Source organism: Impatiens glandulifera, chromosome 5 (genome assembly GCF_907164915.1).
Source record: "Impatiens glandulifera chromosome 5, dImpGla2.1, whole genome shotgun sequence".
Classification (NCBI taxonomy): domain Eukaryota; kingdom Viridiplantae; phylum Streptophyta; class Magnoliopsida; order Ericales; family Balsaminaceae; genus Impatiens; species Impatiens glandulifera.
Genome location: NC_061866.1, coordinates 7,423,776 through 7,443,210, shown reverse-complemented (window position 1 = coordinate 7,443,210; position 19,435 = coordinate 7,423,776). Strand labels below are relative to the sequence as shown.

Below are 19,435 nucleotides of genomic sequence, written 5' to 3'. Positions count from 1 at the left end.
TATTTAAGGCCAAACATTGTGTTTGTCTAAATCAAAATTCATAAAAGATCAAACACTTTGTAATGGGAATTCAAATTATATTTCTCTTAGCTATAACAACTCTTTTTATCAATGGTATATCTCGCATCTCTGGTTTGTTGTTAAGTTTCGTTTGATTCTTACTAAGAACATCTTAAAATAATTTTTTTTGACAGAGTCTCGTTCGGCTACGTTCACTGTTCATAACAATTGTCCCTATACAATTTGGCCGGCGCTTCTAACTAGCTCAGGACCCGCAGCATCAACCACCGGTTTCGAGCTCCCTTCTCAAGCCACATCAACCATTAATGCGCCAGCACCATGGTCAGGTAGGATTTGGGCACGCTTTCAATGCTCCAATAACAACAGATTCAACTGTCAGAGTGGAGATTGTGGCTCGAACCAAATACCATGCAACGGAAGAGGCGGAGCGCCACCAGCGACCTTGATCGAGTTCACCCTTGCTGGAGGTGGAAACCTCGACTTTTACGACGTCAGCATAGTGGATGGTTTTAACCTTCCAGTGATGGTTACTCCACGTGATGGATGCCCGTCAACGAGCTGTCCCGTGGACATAAATACTGCGTGTCCCGATGAGTTGGCGGTATATGACAATAAAGGAGGAAAGATCGGGTGCAAGAGTGCTTGTTTAAGGTTTGGAACATCGGAATATTGTTGTAGCGGAGACCATGGGACGCCAAAAACTTGCCCGCCTAGCAATTATTCAAAATATTTCAAGAGCAAGTGTCCTCAAGCTTATAGTTATGCATATGATGATAAGAGTAGCACATTTACATGTCCTAATGGTGGTGATTATAGTATCACATTCTGCCCTTAAGGATCAACAAAACTAGCCCCGAGTTTTGGATTGTCCCAGTCTGGTATAAATGTCGTTATTTTTTTTTTCTCTAGGTCTAGTTTAAAAAATTAATTAAAAAATGGTTTGTTTTAAAATTTTTATTTTACATCGTTACCCTATAACAATTTATGTTTAAAATTTACCATATATTTAACTAAATATATATAATAATTGGCTGCGGGTTTGTTGAACTTACCCAGGCGTCATGAGGATGAATTATAATATTTATTAATATATGACATATATTTCAAGATAAACTAGACACTTGTGTAGCTATAATATAAAAAAAATACCCATCAACAAATATGGAAAGGTAAATTCATATATCATAATAAGATATTGCATAATACATATTAAATTAAAATTTTAACAGTAATATATATATTACACCATAATAGTTTTTATATATTAAATTAAAATCTATCCTTATTAATAAAAGTTAAAAAGTAATAATAACAAATAAACTAAAAGAATAATAATAATAATAATAAATTAAATAACACAGAAATAAATTAAAACCCATATTATCATCTTATTTAAAATATCAAAAACATATTATTATCTTATTTAAAATATCAAAAACATCTATCATTTTTATAATAGTCGGATCTATGTAAAAAAAAATTAAAAAAATGTAATAATGACCAATATAACTTCTTATATTGTTTTTCAATTTAATTTATTATTTGCTTATATAATTTATAAAAAATTGAATAAAATTTATGTTTATTCATTCATTTTATTCATATTTTATTTTAAGTCCACTTTAATTTTTTTTCTTTCCATTCACCTTAACTCATAGTTCTGAATTTCTCATTAATTATATTTATAATCTATATCATACAAAATTATTAAATATATAAATTTATTACATTTAAAATAAATAATTAAATACTTTAAAAAATTATATAACATTCAACGTTATAATAAAATAAATGAAAAAAAATAATTTTTAAAATTGTTAAAGTAAAAATAAAATTGATGTTAGTTATATTTAATATAAAATAGATGAAAAAAATATTTTTTAACAAATTTTTAAATACTACTAAATAATATATATTTTAAATTTTATCATATAAATTACTTTAAAATTAATTAAGAATTAACATGATTTTACCTTATTACCCACTCAATGTTTTTGATAGTGCCTACTTGTGAGGGTAGAACAGTAATTTAGTACCTGCTCCGGACAATTCGACCAGCTGGAGCGAACCGTCACCGGGAAACCCCCACCTTGTCTTTGCCTCCTCTTGATCTAAATAACAAATTTCTTCGGTAGATTTGAAATATCCCCACCGCGAAAATCGTCTACTTTTCCAACACACTATTCCGATTCGAGTCGGGTTTTGATTCGAATCGAAGACTCATAAATGGGAGATTTCAATCTCGCCCTGGTGATTGTTGCAATCGTCGTCTGCGTTCTTGTATTCATCTTCAATGTCTATCTACTCGTCAATTACCAACATCCAGATGATGCCAATCAGGCATATTTTCCCAAATTCGTCGTTGTTTTGGGTCTCTCTGTCGCTGCCATTTCAATCTTGATGCTTCCGGCAGATGTTGCCAACCGTCAGGCTTGCCGGCATGCGATTTACAATGGGGCTTGTAATCTTACATTGCCAATGAAGGAACTTTGGCTGGCTATTTACATACTCGACGCTATTCTCGTCTTCTTTGTCATTCCTTTTGCCATGTTCTTCTACGAAGGCGACGAGGACAAGTGGGTAACCTCATTTTTAAGATTTCTATTACATAAGTACCTTATAGGAACGAGACTTAACTCTGCAAAACTGAGACCTTTGAACCACTTAGATTCTTGGCATGCTGGCAGAGCTGTTTCGAAATATGTTTCAGTAGTTACCCACCATTTACTTGGTGGTTTAGCTAAAGATATGTAAGATCAATATTCAACTCGGTTAGCTTTGGTTTCTCTTTTTTGTTGTTGTTGTTGCAGGCCTGTGGGCAAACGGATAAAGAGTGCATTATTGTGGGTGATAGCTACAGCTGTTGTTTGCGGTCTTGTACTTGGGATTTTATATGGTTAGTTCCTTCCATTGCTAAGATTTCTTATTGCTATGTCTGCTATGAAGAGAATGAAGGGGAAGGAAAAGGAACAAGATTAGTAAATAGAATCAAATTTATAAGATTAATCATGAAAAGTTTCATTCTTATTATTTTTAGTATCAGTTCCCTCCATTTTCATCCAACTCGGAGGAGTGATAACATGAATGAGAATTAGACTCAAACCCTCTATACTTCTCCTTTCCTCTACCCTCGTATTTAGAATTGCAAACGAGGAGAGACATCTGAGGAAACAATGACAGGCTATTGTCTCTCCTCCATTCTCTTCTGTTTTCCAATCAGCCCCAAAACCAAACGCATGGTAGGTGTTTGGTGTTTCAGCTATCATCAATTCTTCATAGAATTATACGTATTTGAAGCATGTATGACATGTGATGAAATAAATTATTGGCTGGTGAATTTGACGCTAGAGAGTTAGATGACTATACATGTTTAAATTGAGTTGACTGTGGTTGAAAAGTCACTGCAAATGGGTTCTATCTGCTTAGATATACTGGGTTCGTTAGATTTCCAACAATCTCCTTTTCAGGTGCCTATTGGTGTAAACAGAATCTAGCATTATTGTTCATGAATAAATGAATGAGTTATTCACTTTCTTGTTAGGCCTTTTAAACCACCTTCAAATAGTCGTTCAGTCTAGGATTTCATTTCTCTACGTTCTTTATAGCAGATTGTTCCATATAATGGAAGAAATACATATTTTCATGACTGTATTATCTAGTCAATGTTGTTCCATTTAATCTTTCTTCTGTAACCCCATATGATTTTGGAATGAGGAATGTATAATCATAGAGAGACCAATAACAATAACAATAATATATTTTGATAGATTGGTATCTTGATACTGCCAAGAATGGCAAAATCAAATTAAAGAAATTGAAATTTGGATCTGTGTCCAATAGTTTTTGCAACAAAGATAAAATATTTTGTTTTGTTACTACTTGTAGTGACATATGAAAATAATAGACTATAGACTTGCAACACTTTGCCCTCTTGATGTGCTGCTGTTAAGGGATATTGTTCAATTGGAGTTGTCAATTATATCCTGAGGAAGGCAAAAAAAATTCTGGGAATCTCAGACAACCCTTAACTACTCATAGGGAATAAGATCTCGTACAGCTAGGCCAAGCCTTCAATTCACTTTTTATAGTCTTAATTGCAATCAGCACAACAAGAGTTTTCCCATAGAAGAACATGTGCTTCCATTGTTAAAGCTTTTGGCGCATTGTTCACCACTTAGTTATGCTATAAGCACTTAGCCTAAAAGCCCTCATTTCAGAGGATATACATGTTAAATCTACCCCTTAGGCCTTTTTTGATGAAGGGTTATTTAGATTTAATCCAAATAATCCTTTATCCTATCATCAATCACTTCATTCAAATCTTCTGCTAAAATACCTTTACTTTTTTATTATAACATTGTAAAATATTAAATAAAAATTAAAAAAGGTATTTTATTTGTTTAACCCTAATAGTCCCACTTCTTCATCAAACTAGTTTTTCCCCCAAATCTTCTACTAAACTAGTCCCAAAAAAACTACATCAAACAAGCTCTTAGTGTTTTATCCATCATATTACACATTCAGAGTACCTCTATAATTGTTGGACATGTCAATGGAAAAGCAAGCCTGATGGTTTTGCTGTAGACCTGTTTTTGTATTTAGTATGGCCTTTACTGGATAATTGAATGAAGAGAAGATATTTGATTGAATGTAAGCTAGTGCTTTTGTCCATATGTATGGCTAAACTGGATGCTAGGCAATAGGATGAAAATTTTCCTGGTGGCGTTCAAAAATTCTTTGTCCTATCTTTGTTGGAATCTCAGTCTTCTGTACATAACGTTTCTCAAACTTTTGCAGTACATGCAATGAATTTCTTGTTCTTGGTTGCATGTTAGGTATTATTGGCAAGGTTGATTTTACAGTCAGACATCTCTCTTCCACCACAATGTCCTTTCCCAGTACATGGGATTTCACTAGCAGTCAACAATGCGTTGGAAGCGGGACCCATCAGGTTATGAGTAATTCTAGTTGTGGTTTCAACCATTCTTGAGGTTCTCTGAGCATGTCATCTCTGTCCCAGTTTTTGTGCACATAATTAATATTCTTTTCTTTTACTTTTAGTGTTCTGCATATTCAGCCAATGCTTCATCAGAGAAAACATGGACCCAGCGAACTACCTTCCCAGAATATATTGTTGCTCTTGCTACCATTGTTGGATCCGTTCTCTTCACTGTATGTCCATGTTAAATGTTTTAAGCAGTTTCTAATCTATATGAAGATGTTATAATGTCCTATTGTCCTTGTACAATTTTTCATAACTAACTTCATACTAAAATTGTAAGTTGGAGAGCTCTTGATTTTCAGTTCTGTTTCTTAATACAACTGAGGCCTTTTTTGATCTCAGATTATTTTAGTAACCAGGTGTTTGATCTAGGTTATTTGGGGTTATTTGAGTAAAAAGACATTAGAGTAATATAGAATGAATAAATGATAATTATTTTAGTAACCAGGTGTTTTTTTTTTTTTTAAAACGGTTAGAACCATTTCATTAAAATCCCAAAAGTGGGAGGGTTAGAAATCAAAGCTAGACAAACCCTAGCTATGATTAAGGATGACAATCAAAATACCCTAAAAAAAACTGATTGGTAAAATTCATACATTCTAAAATAAAAACCAGAGATTACAAACAGAAAAAGTAACCAAGTATTTGATGTAGGTTATTTGGGGTTATTTTGTTATTTTAGTTGATAATTTCAATGATGTGATTGATAAGTAGATTGTTGATGAGATATTGAGTTATTTGGAAATAATCCCAAATAAGCCACATTAAACAAGGCCTAAATTAGCATGACAATCTGCTGGTCATCGACTCATCCTTGGCATTGTTTATTCTTGTTGACATACATGGCTGTGATTTTATACTTTTTGGGAAAAGCATGGCAGTGATGCCTGTGAATATGTTTCAATAGTTCTAGTTGTACACCTGATGCCTCCAGGGAAATTCAATAGATCTTATCTAGCCTCCAGGGTTCTTCATCTGATGCCTCAATTCTACATAAATGTAGAAGGAAATAGATATTATGGTTATGTATCAATGGCACTGCTTGTGAAACTAAGGTTCTACCTGTGATGGATTTTATGACAGTTCCACTTATAATGAAGGAAGGAAAGGTCATGTAGAATTTGATTATATTGAACTTTGAATAGAGAAACAAGAACTTACAAGGTCCTTATTATCTATGAAAGGACAACAATTATCTGTTTGTATGGATAATGTATAGAGCAAGCACTATTCTATTGTTTAGAATGCTTTAATGCTTTATTTCGCTCTTTTTAGATATTTGGAGGTGTGGGCATTGCTTGTCTTCCACTGGGACTTCTTTTTTCATTTGTTCGGCGCCCAAAAGCTGTTATAACTCGTTCACAGTACATCAAGGTAGTTTTCTGCTTTGTTACAGGTTTTTTAGTCTGATTTAGTATTTTGTCTCAAGCGAATGGATGAATGTGTACCAAATGAAAAAGAATATAAACTTCAATTCTATATACCACAGGAAGCTACTGAGATGGGGAAAAAAGCTAAAGATTTGAAGAAGGCAGCTGATGCACTTCAACAGGAAGAAAGGAGTGGCTCAAAGGGAAGAAAGTGGCGTAAAAATGTGAAGGCTGTAGAGAAGGTAAGTTATGATCTAACAATTAGTATATTCTCTCTCAATTACCTACGTTTCCTCATTATATGTTAACTAATGAGTAAGAAAGGAAGAAACTTTAAACTGCAAATATTATACTAAAGTTGGCTCTGCATTTTTAATGCGCTGTTTGTTTTTGTTGAATCTTTAACCAAAGTTGCTTGGGTTTGCCCATTCAGGGTAGCTCAAGTGGTAAGAATCTTGAACTAAGAGGTTGAGGTCTTAAGTTGGATTCCCACTAGGAATGCCTTGATTGAAGTGGGGGTTCATGACGGTGGGATGTTGTGCCAGTCTCCTCCAAAAAAAAATATATGGGGTATAAAAAACAATTCTTGATTTTGAGACATTGTTTCTGGACTTGATTGTTGAGGCTTATGATTGCTACTATTACCTGAAGCAATGTCATATGATATAGTGTCTTTTAACTCTTAGAAACACTTATGCATACACTTGAAAGTTGGGGTGAACAAATGGGTTACCCAACCCATATTCAAACTCAAAACTAAATTTACCCAACCTATACTATTCTATTCATTAGAATGGGTTGGGTTGGGTAACCCATTATAAAAAATATATTAATATAAACATAATTTGTAAAAAAATTTGAAACAACTTTTTTTTCATCTCTACTCACTAGATAAGTCTCTTATTTATTGTTTCATATGGCCTAGTCTTATTTTCTCTCTCATTTTTTTTTATAATTTGAGAAGCATGATTATTCATATTATGGCTGTTGAGCAAACAATAAAGTCAATGTACAAACATTCAGAATGCTTGTTTCGTGGATAGGGGATGACTTTAGTGTGAAGAGTCCCGACTGAAGACTAGACATTGTTCTGGTAAAATATAAATAAAAAATTGGGTAACACAAACTGAACCCAACCCGAAGTGACTCTCAGCCCCCAAATAAAAAAAAAGAAACTTTATTCTGTTCAAGTGGAAAACAAATTACCAGAAAAAAAACTTTTCGGAAAAAAAGAAGAAAAAATGGGTAGTTCAACCCACCCTAAATGCAACTCAACTCATCCCAGTATGACTACCTAAACTACTCAATTTGGGTTGGGTTATGGATTGATCCATAATTTGCTAACTTCTACTTGAAAGTTCTAATCAATGGTGGTCTGTATGGATTGCCTAAATAAAGCATGCTAGCTCCTTTGACAGTGAAAACATAAACTATGCAGATGGGTCAGATACTTTTTATGTTATGGAATTTCTATCAACTCCAAGGAAATATAACATCATCGAGATTTAATTGTCATGACATACACACAAAAAAATCACATGTGGAAGAATATCAATATGCACAGAAGTTGTTTATGAACCCCTTTCTCTAACCTTGAAAACAGAAGTGAAGAATGGTTCAATTAGATTTTATTACTCTAGATTTCTATAATCAGTATTAATTTGACTAAAACTGTGCATGTATAATAATCAATACGTTTTTGTAACTTTGTAGGAACTGCTTCTGTTGGAAGAAGATGTTGTGGCCTTGGAAGAGATGTATCCTCAAGGTGAACAGGTAAGGTTTACATCATTTTTTTGGAATTGCAGACTCTGTTCAGAATGTTAAATAACTAACCATCTTTTCTTCCTGATAGGCTGAGACTGCCTGGGCTATGACTGTTCTTGGGTATCTTGCCAAATTGATCCTGGGATCTCTGGGGTAAGCAATTTATGCAATATCACTTTGATTAGCAGCTCATTTTTCTCTTTGGTCTTTTTATTAGCTTATGGTTAATGGCCCTAAAATGAGTATTGGATTTTTTCAACGTCATTGGATGCCAGATTGAGTAATTAATATACTTTTTGAGGACTGCTGTGAATATTCTAATTTTGGCTAGGCTATGTTTGGTTTATGTTGAATTGGAATTGAGGTCCAATTCCAATTTTGTTGTTTGTTTGATCATTTAAACTAAGGAATTAGAATTTGAGATACAGTTCTAATGGAATTAAAATGTATATGGTTTTTTAATCTTCAATTCCACCATGCACACTTAAAATTAAATTTCAATTTATTTTATTTTTTTAAGTTGGTACGTCCCCTTAAGCTTTGGTCCACTAGGCCATGCGCCGGACCAACGTATTTTTAATGTCATAACCTTGTTAGAGTTTCAGCCAGTGTGACACTTTTTCGAAGTCGATACTGCGTTCAACACGCCAACAAGTTTTTCAAAGTTGGTTTGACCCGTTGAAGTATTTTATTAATTGTTTTTGAATATATTAATATTAATGAAGAACAAAAGAGAAACGTCATAAAAATAAAAGAAGAGTTTCTTCAAAAAAATAAAAATAAAAATAAAAGAAGATTAAATAAATTTCTTAAGGATTATAATTCTATGTTTTTACCAAACATAAAAAAATTGAATTGTATTAGCTCTTTTTGCGTATCTCTTTTGAATATACTGATCCTGCATATTTGATTGGTTATAGGTTGATTGTCTCAGTAGCTTGGATTTTACACATTGTGATTTATCTACTAGTTGATCCTCCATTTTCTCCATTCCTTAATGAAGTTTTCATCAAGTTGGATGACGTATGGGGTATGTAATATTATGGATTCTTTTCTCTTATGCTTATGCAGATCATATTACTAATATGATATTCAATGATGATGTCCTGCTATTTCACCAGGCCTTCTGGGAACTGCAGCATTTGCATTCTTCTGCTTCTACCTTCTCCTTGCAGTGATTGCTGGTGCTATGATGCTTGGCTTGAGCTTAGTTTTCATTACAATCCATCCAATGAAGTAAATCCAATTTTTTGATTTACTGGCTATTGTCTTGTATTACTATATCTGAATGAGTAGTGGTATGAAATGTAATCATATGATTATTCTTACTGTTACAGGTGGGGAGCTACTCTAATGAACTCATTTTTATTTAATGTTGGGCTCATTCTTCTTTGCTCCATCAGGTATGCCTTTTGGATTCTATATTTGTATATTCTAATATCACTAGTTGCTCTTCTGTATCTTGTGAAAATTTATTTTGTGCTTTTAATTAACTGAAATTAAGTGTTGAATACTGAAATTTAAGTGTCGAACTAGTCAAATGTTTATTATGTAAGTTGATTTGATTAAAATGTAGGTAAAATGTTGGGAAAGTACTTGGTATAATTTGATTGATTTTTAAGGGTTAAAATTGATTTTTGTTCACTCTTACTATATTATCGGGTTAAGTTATTCATATTATCGGGTTAAGTTATTCATATTTTACCGAATTAAGTCAGAGTTTTTAGTTTAATTTGAGCTGAATTTATATAATTAAGTGAATTTTAATAATAGTTTTTCAAATGAACAAATAAATTCTTAATTATTTAGATTAAGTGATAAATTGTTTTATCAAGCGAGATGATTATTAATATTGTTTAATTTCTTTGGTATGGAACAGTGTGATTCAGTTCTGTGCGACAGCTTTTGCATACTATGCTCAAGCTACTGCTGCACAGGAAATATTTGGCCACACATTGCAGTCTCTTCGAGGAATAAAATATTTATACAAGTCAGTTGATTGTGTTATTCTCTTGCTTCATTTTCTTCATTATCAGGAGTGTCATCAAACCCTAAACTAATTACTAAACTTTATCCATATTGCAAAATTGCACAGGTACAATGTGTTTCAAATTGGATTCATTATTCTGGCTGGACTAACATTTGTCTATTATGCTGCATTTGTAAGTTACCACTTCAATAGTCTTTTGTTATCTTCATCACACAGAATTAGTTACATTTATGTGTGACCCATCAATTTTTCAGGGTTGGAGAAGAAAAAAACCTACTGGAAGGTTTCAGCTTTCCACTTAAGACAATTATGACCAAAATATGAGGGATGAATGAGACTGGATCTTCTAGATTTTTGGGTTCGATTTGGTGTACTAACATGAAAAGCGGATGTTTATTCGTTTGAGCGATTTGAAGACGATTGTTCTTTTTTCCTCTTTTGTTTAGTTTCTCATTTCCTCAACCACCTCTTTCATTATATTGTCATTGATTTGTGTCCTCAAACGGCATTGTGCAAATGGAACAAATTGACATTATCGTTAGATGTAATATTATTAGAGAATGCGAAGCATTAAATATTGGTTTATAAATATTTATAACCCTTCTCCAAGTTCATATTTTGACCTCAATTTTGTTTCCACCTCTTCTAAATTGATGCACTTTTCTTTCTTTATTCTTCTTACAAAGTTGTGGTTGTATGTATATCAATTCCAATGACATTTTGTTAATTTGTTTTGAAATGAAGATGTTTGTGAGTTATAATTGTATTTAACAAATAAAACTGTGACTACATTATAATTTAAAGACATACATTTTTGTTTAGTAAAATTAGATGTAGAGAAAAATTACAGTCCATCATGATCAATAAATAACAGTATTCAAATAAGTTGTCTTACTCTAGGAAGATGAGTATAACATAGAACTAGGATGGATGAGAATTTGAATTTTATTTTTATAAAATGACAAGGACAGAAGGATGTGGAAAATGTGAAGACAACATTTAAGATCCAATACTAATATATAATCTTTTAGAGCTTTAAAGAAGGTACACACAAACAAGAGACAACGATATATGAGAGCGGTTTTGATTAGTGAAATAAGAAAAGACATTTAATCCCACTCGTTCTCCCAGTGAAAATTGGTCTCTGAAACGTTTATAGTGTTACCATCTGGTCCAACAAGATCATAAGGTGAATCCTCAGCAAATTCAGTTGGCAAAGACTTCCAGTGCAGGCTCGGTTCCCATTCAGCTTCTTTAAGAATTGTTAGTACTTCTTCCACCACTATCTTGCTACCCTCATATGACAAATGGATTCCATCCCTGAATCAAAAGATGAGATACTTAACAGAAAAGTGTTTTTAAATAAATTTATTGACGGTTTCTCATCTAGATTGATCCAAACTCAGCTCCAAAAAGTGTTTTTAAATGGGCCTACAAATGATATTTTAGTCGTTTAATCTACTCACAACAATCCTCTCTTTTATCAAACAAGATTTTTGTTTCTGATTTTATAAAAAGGTAACCCCACATCAAACAAGATCTTAATTTAGAGAAAAACTTACGTAAAGCATGCATTCAAACAATCGTCTCTTTTCTGAAGTGCAGTCCAAAGATTAATAGCTTTTATATTCATATCATGGCATAACTTTATTAAGGCTTCTGCATATATTCTGCAATTCTCATTTGTCCTACCCAAGTCATCAAATTGATTGCTGTTTATAAGATAAAACATAAATATAATAAACTTTAGTTAGACGTGATTATTTCCACAAACTAGAGAAAAAAAAGAACAATCGGGATAACTATACCCTGTAAATTCACGAATTCTCGTCTCGTTCACTGGTGGAGAGCTAAGAAATATGAGCCTTGTTTTGTCTGAAAGGCTCTGTGTTAGAGACCACAAAGATGTGTTAGAATAAGTGTAGCATATTTCACATGACAGAATCATATACACTTTCAAACAACCTAATATTTGAATTTGAATTTGAATCTGAATCAATAAGTGAATGTATTGTGAACTACGGTGAGGAATTGTAGGCATAGTGAGAATGACTAACATAGAATCAGTGTCTTGGGCCTTGTTCAAAATCCGGTTATTCGAATAAGTGAATAACCTGCTTCTTTTGGGATTATGAAAAAGTGAGATGTTAAAATAGCTTAAAGGATATAAATATATAATGAAAATAATTATTTATTTAACAAACAAAAAAGTAGAGATGTTAAATTATCAAACTAGACATATTCATAATTTCCAATAACTATTTACTCCAAGTGGTTGGAAGGTGGATTGCCTTCTCAAAAAAGACTTGTTAATGTATATCTAGAAAGTTGTTTTGTAATTTATTTTTCTTATGCTAGTATTGTCTTTTCAGCTCTTCCATGGATCTGGAACAAGAAATCGTGCCATTTGTGGCCGAAAATTTAACAATTGAATTGTTGGCATCATCAATGTGGAGCCTCTAGCTGATTTTCTCCTGTCTTGGCAATATAACGGTTGCATTCTACATGTTATCCACGACATAATCTCTGCATACATTCAGTGTCGCCACTTTAGCATATTTTTGTCCTGTCTTGGCAATCCAACGGCTGCACAGACTTTCCACGGCATAACTGTGCGGGCTTCTTGACATGTTCCTCTGTTTGGCGTTTGTCTGCAAAGCCAATCTATTTTGTTGAATCAAGATCTTTTGGGTCTCCTCATTTTCCTAGTTTGAGGGGGGAGTGTTAATTATCAAAGTATATTCCTAAAATCTCTTTTGTCTTCCCAAGAGCCATTTACTCCAAATGGTTAGAGGGTGGTTTGTCTTCAGTGGAAAAGGGGTGTGGTTGTGATTTCAGATATAGAATCGGGTACATGTATGAAGGTAGGAGGATTGATGTCTTCGAAAGGACAACTATGTTGAAGATCGAAAATATTATCTTCCTCAGCATGTTGGTAGAAGGTATAATATTCAAAGAATGAGACATTCATGGAATAGACAATCCTTTTGTAGTGAGGACACTAGCATTTGTAGCCTCTTTGATTTGGTGAATACCCGTGGAATATGCAATTTGTGGCTTGAGCATTAAGTTTGTTCCGGTTGTGATTTTGAATGTGAACAAACGAGGTGCATTCAAAGTTCTTGGCGTGAATGTGTTGGATGCAATGTTGGAATCGAGAAATAATTTTAGGAGGGTTTTAATTGGTCTTTAAAATTTAAGAATGCGAGATGACATACGATTTATGAAGTAGGCAGCTGAAGATATGGCATCGTCCAGTATATTTTGGGGCATTGGATTCAAATAGGAGAGATAGGGTTACTCGAAGAGATAACGATTTTTTCATTCAACAACTCTATTTTGTTGGGGACTATCAACACAAGAGCTGAGGTGAATGGTGGTCTTTGATTTTAGGAAGTCTCCAAAGTTGGAAGAGAATTCAGTATGTTATCAATTTTGGAAAGACTTTTGGTTAATGATTTGAATGAGATAGGAGATGTGGGTTACTATTTTCAAATAACCCAAAACGAACAAGGCCTTGGAAATACTTGCTTCATTTGAAAACATTTATTTTTGGTCAGATTTCTCAATGTGAATCCATATAGGATTACACTTGGAAACAAAAATTTAGAAATTGATTGGCAGATACAAATATAGGAGTGTTTCAAAATCAGAGGTATGTGTCCTTAACTATCATATTGAAATAGATGATTAAGTTTTAAGATATTTCCAAGAGAGGAAAAGAAGTACCGTGAGGTAATTGATCATCTTCCTCATGTTACTGACATATTCCTGGAGAGGAACATGAGGGCCATTGCCAGATGGATGCGAGATCATCGAATCATTGCCACCAAAATAAACAATCACCAGAGAAGGCTGTACTAAAGCTTCCTAAATATGAAAGAGCAAAACTTTAATAAGAAGTTTGTTCAACTATAAGACACAGAAGAACATGACATAATACCTTGGGGAAAATCTTGTCAATAACTTGAAGAGCTCTCCTAGAATTCCATCCAGCATATCCACGCATAAATAAATCAGCCTATGAATTTTACAACCACAAAACACCAATACAATTAACATACAGCCATCATTATGGACTCCAAATTAGAATAGAGTAGTATGAAAACTTGAAATCTGCATTAAGGATCCAAATTGATGATACAAGAGTGATTAAATGACAGGTTGGAATCAAACCCACAAATTATACAGAAGTACAGATCATGAATTGACATTGAATTAGTCTTCCAATGGAAGATGATAGATGAATGGCCAGTTAAATTCAAGAAAAATTACTAGAAAAGAAAGAAAAAAAGTGTTGAGATTGAAGAACCTTGCGAGAGTAAATATCGGAGAGAATGGAACCCCATCCTTCGTTAGCATAGCTAAACTGTACAATTGAAGATCCGAACAAGACGAACTGTGGACGCACAGGTCCAACCATTTTCACTCTCTTCTTTCTCGGTTGTGTAAACGTGGAGAAACCGACCGATCGGATATAAATAATAACAAAGACAGGGTAGGGTGGTGCACACTAATTGAACTTTTATTTAAAAAACAACAATTATCAATCTTTATTATAATTATATCTATAATCTTATTTCATATATTACCTTTATTATTATTGTTAGCTTTTTAAAGGACTAAAATTAGGAAAGCAAATATGACCCAACACGAAAACATGATTAGTATCGAACACAAAAACACAATCAGTATTGAACACGGAAAAAATTAAGTTAGAATAATGTATTTTTTAGATTTAGGTCGACATATTTAACTATGTTAATAAAATGTCAAAATCGGGTTTGATTCGTCTACCTTTCATAATATCATATTAATTATAATTGTTTTTAATAATTTTTATTTGACATAATTGTTAGTGTTCACGGTTTAATTAATTTTGTTTTTTTTAATTGAAAAAAAAAGACAACTTATTTGTTATAATTTTGAATTTCACTATTGTTAAATATCAAAACTAAAAGGGTTAGACCAAAATAATTTTACGTAATTTTATCAGAAAAATTATTACAAAATTTATTAATTCAATGGTATCTTTAATGTCAAAACAAAATAAAATTTTACAAAATTTATTAATTCAATCATCTTTAATGTCAAAACAAAATAAAATTACTTTAACTTTTTAATGGTGATTATGATACAAATAAAATATTAGTTTCAAAATAATTGTCTTGAATTTCAATTTTATTTTAATTTTTCGGTAATATTTTTTATTTTAATAAAGGTGGGAGTTGATGAGTAAAAACATGGATTTTCTGTGAAAAATATTATTATGCACCCAAGTCCCATCCCTCACCAATCAAGACAAGGTAATAAAATTTAAAATAAAGTCTTAGCTGAATCTTAGAATAATGAGTTTTAATACTTAAATAAATATAAAGTAAATCAAATAAAAATATTTTAATATCAAGTAGTTATTAATATGTAATTTTATAAAAATAGATAAGTAATTTTAAAAGACTATTTTATTCTTATAATAACATAATTTTGATTAATTTTTATATATTAAACTTATAGTTTATATGTTCTTATTATATTATTGAATTAAATTCGTAATCTATTAAATTAATTAAATTAAACTTTTAAGATTAATTTGAATAAAATAAATTTAATTTAATTATTTAGATTAATTAATAGACTATTTTATATAATAATATCATAATTGGATTAATTTATATGTATTAAAATTATTCACTTTTGTTAAGTTAGTAGAGGGGATGAGATGTATGAAATTAATTTATTAAATAGTAATTATGATTTATTTGCAACTAAAGTTTTATCTTTTTAAAAAAGATTAGCACAATCATATACTATCACACTACCTCTCATTTAAGGTTTTTTTTAGTGATAATTAAATTTGTCAATTATAAAACTAGTGTGAATTAGATTAATATTATTAAATAATTTGTCAATTATAAAATTAATGTGAATTAGATTTAAATAATTTGTTCGAATTGGAATAATAAAAAATTAAGTTATTGAATTATAAAACTTAATTAAAATGTATTAATATATAGTAAAATTTAACACAAAAGTAAATTAATAATATTTTAATATATTGTTGAAAAAACTGTTTGATTTCATTGCTAATTTGAGAATATTTGTAATTTTTTGAATTATTTAAAAATTATTCAAATATTCCAAGCCCAACTATACGTGATACATACACAAACAAAAAAAAAAAAATATTATTCCATTGAGTTGGATATATACTAATTAAAATATTTTTTTTTATTAATTGAGATTTTCATTTTTTTTAATCTATAATTATTTTCCCTCAATGATCTTTACAAAATTATTATTTAAAAACGTTATAACAATGTATTAATTTTATAGAGTTTGAGTATTACTAACATTAACTATTATGGAGTCCTAATGTGGGTATGGATATTTTCTTAAAATTAAAAAAACAAAACAAATTTAACAATATAATTAAAATTTGAATTTATTAATTATTGAAATAAAATTGTATAAATATGACATTAGGTTTTATAAAATAAGAAATAAAAATTCTTTAAACAAAGCTTATTCTTTTAAGTCATTTACTTAGTTTGATTTTTAAAACTTAAAATAAAATTTATTTAAAACTTGAAATTCATTTTTGAAGAGTTTAACTGTGTTTATGATTAAATATGTCAATTATAATGGTTATGTGATTTTCAATCTAAACTATGCTATTTAAAAAAAAAAATTGATTAGGGATGGAAGAATGATTATAGTTGTGTCCCTTCATTAAACACTAAGAAATATCAATAAATTTATAATACAAACTATATATTTTTCATATTTATAAGAATTTTAAATTTATTATTTATAATATAAAGTTTTACTATATATATATATATATATATAATTTAATTATTTCAAAGTTGTCTTATTATCCTCAATAATAAGAAGACATATAATATTTATTTAGTTCTAAGTAAAAAATTGTTTTATTTTAAAATTTAATAAGCTGTAAATAACTTTTAACTTATTTAAATTATATAAAATCAAATATTCTTTAACTAGTTACTATTTACTACTACTAAAAAAAACCTTAATACTATCTGGTTTCTGGTTTTCCCTATATTAATACCTTAATTTCTAATGAATAGAGAAACACCGATTGAATTTAATATGGTCACATATCGCTAAAAACTCTTTCGATAATACGTATTCAAAGCATGTCGATTGCACTTTAATCAATCGGTATAGTGAAACATCAATTAACTTTAACCGATCGCTATAGGGAAACACTGATTGGACTTTAACCAATTGGTTTATATATTTTTATTTGGAAATGTAATTAAATATATATATTTTTTAATTTAATTACAAATTTTAAAAAAGAAATATATTAAATTATAAACCAAAATTAAATATAAAAATGGACCAAAATCAAACCATATTAAAAATCTTATAAAAATATTTGTTCAGTACTACACTAAAATTACACTATATTAAAACTTCTAATAATAATCTTTCCTCATCGTGTCTTTCATTTTTGCCCTCACTTAGTTTATTTCCGACGTCTTTGTTGATCACTCATCATGTCTTCTAAATCATCGAACATTCGTTGCATTGTCAAATTATCCTGGTGGAGTTGTTTTTTGTATTGCAATGACCCTCGAACTTGGGAAACTAAAACTGATCCCATCCCAAAAATTATTCCCTTGTCTTGAGGGCCAAAAACTCATTCAACCAATTTCACATTAGAAATGTCGGAACATTCAACTCGCATATGTCTCAACTTATCCTACAACAAAATATGTTAATGCCAATAATAGATAAAATATAAAGTAAACATATTTTATACTTACCATTTTCTCTAGTACATCCGGATCATCAGATTTATCTTTTGGTCCTAGTCGTCAAAAAGAAATCTTTATAACTTGGAGTTTCTCCTTCTTGCACTTCCTAAGATTGAAAGTTCAATTTTAATTTATTTGAAAAGAAAGCTAAAAAATAAGTCTTACCATTTCTCACTACCAGACCGATGTACATATTTTAATTTTTTGAACCAATTGTTATATTCTTCATCGAATTTTTTGAACCAATTGTATTGCAATGACCCTCGAACTTGAGAAACTAAAACTGATCCCATCCCAAAAATTATTCCCTTGTCTTGAGGGCCAAAAACTCATTCAACCAAATTCACATTAGAAATGTCTGAACATTCAGCTTGCATATGTCTCAACTTATCCTACAACAAAATATGTTAATGCCAATAATAGATAAAATATAAAGTAACCATTTTCTTTAGTACATCCGGATCATCAGATTTATCTTTTGGTTCTAGTCGTCAAAAAGAAATCTTTATAACTTGGAGTTTCTCCTTCTTGCACTTCCTAAGATTGAAAGTTCAATTTTAATTTATTTGAAAATAAAGTTAAAAAATAAGTCTTACCATTTCTCACTACCAGACCGATGTACATATTTTAATTTTTTGAACCAATTGTTTCTTCATCGAATTTTTTGAACAAATTGCAATGACCCTCGAACTTGAGAAACTAAAACTGATCCCATCCCAAAAATTATTCCCTTGTCTTGAGGACCGAAAACTCATTCAACCAATTTCACATTAGAAATGTCGGAACATTTAGCTCGCATATGTCTCAACTTATCCTACAACAAAATATGTTAATGCCAATAATAGATAAAATATAAAGTAACCATTTTCTCTAGTACATCCGGATCATCAGATTTATCTTTTGGTCCTAGTCGTCAAAAAGAAATCTTTATAACTTGGAGTTTCTCTTTCTTGCACTTCCTAGAAAGTTCAATTTTAATTTATTTGAAAAGAAAGTTAAAAAATAAGTCTTACCATTTCTCACTACCAGACCGATGTACATATTTTAATTTTTTGAACCAATTGTTATATTCTTCATCGTATCGACCACTTGAGCATTCTTAGATATACTTGCTACATATTCAAATTGAAGTTAGTGTAATCAATTTTTTGATAAAATTCATACATATAAAATTATTTGAAAATATTCATACTGATAAAATGGCTTCGCTTCTTCACAGTAAAGCTAAGAAAAGATTCGACTCATTGAATATATTCCGGAAGATGCCGATCTTTTTCCGTATAGATCATCCCTTTTTATCAGGGATATCCATTATATCTATTGAAAAAGTACAAGATATATAATGAGAATCTAATATAAGATCTATATTCATTTAGATAATCAAAATTTATATCAAAACTCAAACCTAATCCATATCAAAACCCTAAACCTGATCCATATCGATAAGCCATATCAAAACCTAAACCTAATCCATATCAAAAAGCAATATCAAAAC

General features: G+C 30.8%; 3 protein-coding genes across 3 annotated transcripts; 2 read left to right on the top strand and 1 right to left on the bottom strand.

The window, feature by feature from the left end:
* Window positions 1-62: 62 nt before the first annotated feature.
* On the top strand, window positions 63-2,247 carry LOC124938956 (thaumatin-like protein 1b). Its single transcript, XM_047479476.1, has 3 exons — window positions 63-132; window positions 195-852; window positions 2,163-2,247. The coding sequence occupies exons 1-3, from the start codon at window positions 63-65 to the stop codon at window positions 2,245-2,247; spliced, it is 813 nt and encodes a 270-aa protein (XP_047335432.1).
* On the top strand, window positions 2,062-10,778 carry LOC124938559 (LIMR family protein At5g01460-like). Its single transcript, XM_047479025.1, has 14 exons — window positions 2,062-2,597; window positions 2,832-2,917; window positions 4,857-4,972; window positions 5,083-5,193; window positions 6,299-6,397; window positions 6,513-6,635; window positions 8,107-8,169; window positions 8,249-8,313; window positions 9,081-9,190; window positions 9,282-9,396; window positions 9,498-9,563; window positions 10,040-10,150; window positions 10,256-10,322; window positions 10,405-10,778. Exons 1-14 carry the CDS (start codon window positions 2,248-2,250, stop codon window positions 10,450-10,452), a joined length of 1,530 nt encoding a protein of 509 aa, XP_047334981.1. The 5' UTR covers window positions 2,062-2,247; the 3' UTR covers window positions 10,453-10,778.
* Window positions 10,779-11,077: 299 nt separating this feature from the next.
* LOC124938573 (GDSL esterase/lipase CPRD49-like) lies at window positions 11,078-14,608 on the bottom strand. The gene is made up of 6 exons (XM_047479042.1): window positions 14,463-14,608; window positions 14,094-14,171; window positions 13,880-14,020; window positions 11,959-12,035; window positions 11,713-11,862; window positions 11,078-11,470 (listed from the first exon to the last, which is right to left on the bottom strand). Exons 1-6 carry the CDS (start codon window positions 14,571-14,573, stop codon window positions 11,260-11,262), a joined length of 768 nt encoding a protein of 255 aa, XP_047334998.1. The 5' UTR covers window positions 14,574-14,608; the 3' UTR covers window positions 11,078-11,259.
* Between the last annotated feature and the right edge of the window lie 4,827 nt (window positions 14,609-19,435).